This window comes from Mytilus galloprovincialis, chromosome 5, assembly GCF_965363235.1.
Source record: "Mytilus galloprovincialis chromosome 5, xbMytGall1.hap1.1, whole genome shotgun sequence".
Lineage (NCBI taxonomy): Eukaryota > Metazoa > Mollusca > Bivalvia > Mytilida > Mytilidae > Mytilus > Mytilus galloprovincialis.
The window spans coordinates 37675513-37682126 of record NC_134842.1 but is presented as its reverse complement, the minus strand read 5'-3'; the positions used below and the strand labels follow the sequence as shown (position 1 = coordinate 37682126).

At 33.9% G+C, this 6614-nt stretch overlaps 1 protein-coding gene across 1 annotated transcript; it reads right to left on the bottom strand.

Moving 5' to 3' along the window:
* Positions 1–1800: 1800 nt before the first annotated feature.
* LOC143075755 (uncharacterized) lies at positions 1801–6300 on the bottom strand. Its single transcript, XM_076251319.1, has 2 exons — positions 6011–6300; positions 1801–4754 (listed from the first exon to the last, which is right to left on the bottom strand). Exons 1-2 carry the CDS (start codon positions 6285–6287, stop codon positions 2785–2787), a joined length of 2247 nt encoding a protein of 748 aa, XP_076107434.1. The 5' UTR covers positions 6288–6300; the 3' UTR covers positions 1801–2784.
* Between the last annotated feature and the right edge of the window lie 314 nt (positions 6301–6614).

The following is a 6614-nucleotide window of genomic DNA, read 5'->3' as shown; positions in this document are numbered from 1 at the left end:
TTTTGAATGTAGAATTGTTGGCAGTGATTGAAAGTGGTGAAAATTCTAAAAGGCTATAATTATTCCTTATGGGCCAGGAAATACTACCGTGCCACCTATAGTCTTTTCTTTATCCGATATTGTTCTCTTATTAGTTAAAAGTAAGATAACAAAACAAACAAAAAACAAACTCCAAGGAAAATTCAAGTCAGAAAGTTCCTTATCAAATGCATATTCAAAAGCTAAAACAAATCAAACGAATGTAAAACTTGCATATTCCTGACTTGGTAACGGAATCCAACAGAATATTTATAAGTCTAATAAGTTCGCAAACTAGTCTGATGTTGTTAACGTGAATAAAAGTGTCAATCCAACAATTCCGGAGATCTTCTAAAAATACTTATATATTTGATGTACAAGTCTACTTTCGGTGTCTGTATATATAGTTGTTACGGAAATTTCTAGAACCCTGTAGAATGGAAACCTCAAGTACACTGCAAAATTTTAAATTACGAATCCTAGATTATGATAATTCTGGAATTATTATTCAAGTCAAATAGAAAGTTCTAATTATTTCATCAGTAATCACGATTGTTACAGTGATTTCTACACATTATATTATAATAACCACTTTCTCATAACAATATTTAAAAATATATATGTCTGAATATGTGACATATGTTCTACATCGGATAACCTTTGGTTATACAGGGCGAACAAAATAATTCATATATACATATCGTCTCAAATTTAGCCCAACAATGTTAGATCTACGTTCTCCCCTCAGAAAGCTTCGAACCTCTGTATCTGAGACGCCGTGGCAACATTGCCTATACTGTGTCTAATACCCTAGACCACTCAACAATCTAGGCTATATAAAAGCTTTCGTTTGTCGTGTTGGGTTGTCAGGTTAAAAGTTAGTTTCCTCTATCACTATCACTGTGATAAATAAACAAGCACTCCTTTTTGTAAAGGGTCGTTAAGCGTCATTATACAAAAAAATCGACTGTGCCTTTCCCAACCTCTACATAAATTACATAAAACAATCATGGTATCTCTTTGCTTTGAGTAAATGAATATTGATATTTCTAAAACAAAAAGCACTGCAATGTTAAAATTGAATTAGATACATAAATGTTGGTTTTCCTAGTTTCTTGTTTGACACACAAACGAAAAATCCTTTGCAAAGCTCTTCCGTAACACTGATAACCTATATCCTAATCAGTTCCAAGAATGGCAACAAATCAAAGTTAATTAATTCATATCCCTTTTTAAATTATTCATAATTATCCGTTAAGTAGGAATAATGATAATATGTCTGCTGTTTGTCATCAGTATCACCAAAGGAAGAGTGTTATATTAATAGACATTTACGTCTCAGTACCGACTGTTGACACCGACTCCGACAGGCAAAATGAAAAGGGATCTCAAAATAAAAAAGGTACTAAATAATTAGCTTTTTCAAGGTAAAATATTTTACAAACAATTTATTTATTCAAATAAGGTTTGTCATCTGTTTACAAATCCTGAACAAGTCCCCGCAATGTGCCTGCGTTTTTAACTTGGGTGCTTCCGTAAAGTACCCATAATGATATATATAAGTCACCGTTGGCATGTTCGAAAAGAATTCTATCTTCAGCAAATTTTGCCAAACATTTCCATTATTTTTATAAAAAATTTACAGAAAAGGGGACCAGGTCCCTTGGGACTCTCCTTAATTCAAAATTATATCTGTTGAATCAAACCAAACTGTACAGAAATTTTCCTGGGTCGTCAATTTCCTATTTCAGAAGAGCCGCATTTATTTTTTAAGTAATATGGTCGCTTCTCTTATTTTTGTGCTATTTTCACATTTCTTGAGAGGTGTGAGAAAAATATTTCTCCTCACTAGTGAAATATCTGTTATCGGCAAATGATTAGTTCAAACTTGATTATGACGTCAACATTTCTTCGTTTCTTCTGAATTTTCCTATTGTGACATGAAAAAAGGCGACCATGCCTGATGACGTACCATATAAAGAACACAACTTTCTGTAAATCTTCGAAAAAGAAGGAAAGAAATTATTAGAGAAACAGATTTTGACACTATAACTCGTGTATTACGATATTTCTCCACTTTCAACAGTTAAATTTTAATTATTTAAAAAGCTCGGCAAGCCTTGCGCTTTTGATAATAAAAGTTAAGTCTCGAGTGGAGAAATATTGTAGCACACTTGCTGCAGTGTAGGAGTCTTTATTTCTACCCCACCACTTGTAAAATAGTTACCTTTTAGTTGGTTTTTTCGAGGGGCAGGAGAGGGGAAGGCTAAGAAGAAAACTTATATCGATTCTAATTTGAACTGGTCCTTGATTTGTTACTTCATTGATATATTGGTACTGCCTTTTTTTTATGGCAAATGTCTTCTTCTCTCCCCTCTTCATCTGAAACATTTTATATCAGAAGACCGGATATGCAGGAAAAAATCATTCAAAAGAATGTATCTGGCTTCATATACATTTGTATGTCATGAGCTTACCGACAGATTCGATTGAAATATGCTTTAAGTGAACCTACGAAAATTCTGGATTCAAATTTTAATTCTTATTGTCAGTGGATCGATATTATGCTCCGTTTATTGACTTCTTATAAATCAAGTGCTTCGTTAAATTAACTTTTGAGACGACCGCTGTAATATTTCATTTCAGAGTCGGAGTCAACAGTCGGATCCGTGACTTTCCATAAATCTCTATTACGAAGGTAATAATCCCTATAAACTATAGCTCAATATGATACATGTATAATATCAAAAACAATCAAATCGCAAATTAGTTGCCATCCAGTCTTGATTTTCTTTTTTCTGCTGTTCTAGATATTGAACTATCACATTTCAAAGCTGTGTCATAGCAAAAATAAGCTGTGTCTCTAGCACCGGATATCTCATAGCATATTCCAAGTATTGCTAATGAATCAGACATTGTATTGTGTTGAATAAAACATTGTGTTGTCGCTGTTAAATATAAATCATGTAAAGCCTGCTGTCTATTGAAAATATCACCAAGATGATGATAGCATAGAAATCTAAGGCAGTGGGACATTACAACAGGTGGTATACCTATTCCTTGTTCACCCACAGTCAGTTGTAGTTCTTCTGGTATTAATGGTGAGTACCTTAAGTAAATGACATTAGTTACAGTAGCTATTTTCATCTTGTCGTTCAATGTCATTGAAGAATGTACATTTTGTCTATAATTATTTTTGTGTACGTTACAATTTTGATGCGTTCCTACAAACGTCATATCAGGTGAACATCTTGATAGAATATAATCCGTTAGTTTGAGTGCTACATTGAACTGTCCTGATACATAATAAAATGACGCGTATAATAACCAACCAGACACGGCATCTGTCCTGATGCCGTCTCGTAAATGTCTTTGATAACATTTACGTATGTTGTACGTCTCACCATTTGTGCTTGATGGTGGTAGTAGTTGTGCTACATTTTGACTGATTTTAGCATAATAATATTTACACGCATCAATAATAAATGTAGACGATTCGGCATTTAGTAAAGATTGCATAATTGCAAGTCCTTTATAACAACTTGAAATGTCTGTTGGTAAATTCATCGATTTAGTTGTCTTGTAAAATAAGAAGTTTAACATAACTATCGACGATTCACAGAGTTTACTTAATAAGCAGTGTTTTTCATAGTCAGTCTGAAATAAATTCTGTATTAATCCATCAATCCCTCCAGACTTAATACTACCAAGTACACCTAGTAGGATCTTATTGTTACTCAGAGTGACCTTTCCTGTAAACATGTTGTGTTCAGGTATAAAATAGTTTGGACAATAGCAGGTGTAAACCCATGATATTAACTTATCAAGACACAGAGAAAAACAATAATACAAATTAGATAACTGAAATGTATCACAATCCACTTCCTCTGATACCCAGAATAAAGCCGTCTTTAGAAAGTAGGAACACAATAACTCTTTGGCATCATTGTTTGTATTTACGATTCGCTTTAATGTTAATTTTAGTAGACCGTAACATAAGAATTGAGTGAAATTAAACGAATGTACAAGAATTTTTTCTGCCATTGAGAAAGATATTCTCCATAATAAGTCATTATCCGTCATAGTCCTAGGTCCTACAGGTACGAACAAGCACCCGTAATTTATTATCCTGGTAATTACTAAATTAGGCGGCCATTGCCGTCGATGACGGAACGCCCATGGAATTGCGACGTGAGGTAGATACTTACTTCTTAGGCAGAAAGCATAATCAACGGTATTTTTTCGATCTGAAAAACATGGACCGTGTAAAACAATCGGTGTATGCTGAAATAATTGAGAAAAATAATCAAGAAAGTGGTGTACGGATACATATGACTTACTACCGGCACATGTACCTGAGTGACAGTCCGGACATGTTTCACGGACGATTTCCCCATTCTCTCTGGCTATCAATCTGAGTTTAGTAAAGCCAGGATGATCAATATCTGTCTCCATAAGATATGTGTGTCCTATTGGATGTTTGATATTCCTTGCATTCTGCACTACATCCACGTTTGTGATTACATACATAATATCTAAATCACTGTTAAGAAAATGCATTCCTTCCCCGAAACTTCCACTTGATATTTGTTGACGGTTGTTCGACCAGCCGATGATATCTTGTATAATAAATAAACGTTGTCTGTTCCGTATATCTTTTTCAGTACCAATTGTTTTTACTAGGTTTTCGTATAAGTATTTCTCCCTCGGGACATTTTCAAGCCAAAGTAAATGATCTATATAAAAGAAAAGTATTGGTTTACTTACTATATATCTTTCTTCAAATCCTAAACTGACGATCTTAGAAAGAACATTATCTGCCCTTAATTTACAACAAGCATTTTGTCGTGTATGTTAATTCAGATAGTGTTATCATGGAAATTACATCTATAGTGTAAATGACATTTTGTAATCATTGAGCATTGATCATCATGTTGGTTATTTCTTCCTCGGTGTATCATCGAGCAGGTACTCAACATAATTGCTTTTATCAGCACTTCGGTGTTGATATGAATCAATTATATGGTTATTTTGTAAATTTCCTGTTAACAAAACTTTGAATTTTTTCGAAAAACTAAGGATTTTCCTATCCCGGGCATAGATTACCTTAGCCGTATTTGGCACACCTTTTTGGAATTTTGGGTCCTCAAGCTCTTCAACTTTGTACTTGTTTGACTTTATATTTATTTTGATCTGAGCGTCACTGATGAGCCTTGTGTAGACGAAACGCAAGTCTGGCGTATTAAATAATAATCCTTGTACCTTTGATAACTATTATGAACTATTTGGTGATGGTGTTGTCTGTTTGTCATTTCCTTTTTTCATCATAATGTTGTATGTTTGTCTTTTTCTTTTTAGGGCATGGTGTTGTTAAACATAAGATGTGGAATAAGTTCAAATGTGATATCTCTCCACCATTGACCAAATGACGTAAACATTAACAGCTATATGTCACCGTACGGCCTTCAGAGATACACAAAACCAATACCACAACACAACATATAAAAGCTCTCGCGTAGAGTTTTAGACATTAGATGTGGAACGAGTTTAAATGTGATAACTCTCCACCATCAACCAAATGACGAAGAAGTTATCAACTATAGATCATCTTACGGCCTTTAAAGATACACAAAATCCATACCACCGCACAAGCTATAAGAGACCCCGAAATGGCAAATATAAGCAATCGGGAAAAAACTAACGAACTGATGTACTAGTAAGTAGACAATGTTTTCTGCTCTTTGGTCAGATTGTTGTCTCTTTGACACATGCCTCATTTCTATTCTCCATTTTAATACTTAATGAAAAGCAAAAATGATAAACAGCAACAAACAACAACAACTAGTTGCAGTCTACTTACTAGAGACAGGATTATTTATGATTTTGATCTTTGTATCGTTCCTTTATAGACTGTATTTGTATCAAAATCAAAACCTAGTAGACACATATCGTCATCTAGAGAAAACTGTTATAGATATAACAACGGTATTACCTTTATCGCATTCTGTACCGTTCTGTAAGTACTCCAAATATTCATATGAAGATTTGTCAGGATATCTAAGGTTTAGTATCCACTGTTTGTGTTTTTTCCTTCTTGCTAAACAAGCTTTGTACATTCGTTCAAATTGTCTGATTGTTATTCCGAAAATGTCATTCGAGATAACCATCCCTCCATCGAAAGATTGGTAAAGACATGGCATGTATTTACGCTTTCCACGGTACGGAAAACGTTTAACACCATATATTTCCCAATCAGTGATTTTCTTCATTCCACAATTTTCTTGGTTTCTAGAGGTTCCGCTCATGATGACTGTAGCCTGCAAAAATATATGATAACATCCATTCAATTTTTCCATATCAATTGCTTATCAGAAGATCAAATAATTTGCCGATTACTAATATCAGAATGAGTCAAGTGTAATACTTGGTTTATTAATTTAAATTACATGTTATATTGTTGGGTCTTTCAAGTGCTCCACGAAAGCTCTTTCTAAATTATTAACATCTATTTTATCAGCCATCAAAGCCGGGCTTCAAAGTTATTGTGAAACTGTCTATTCTAGAGATTGCGTGAATCAGATGTGGATACTAAAAAA

Excerpts from the sequence above, each read along its gene's own strand:
- LOC143075755 (XM_076251319.1), bottom strand. The coding sequence starts at position 6,287 with ATGAAGAAAATCACTGATTGGGAAATATATGGTGTTAAACGTTTTCCG. Across the intron at positions 4,755-6,010 it reads CGGTACAGAATGCGATAAAG|ATCATTTACTTTGGCTTGAA; the intron begins GTAATACCGTTG and ends TCTTTTATATAG.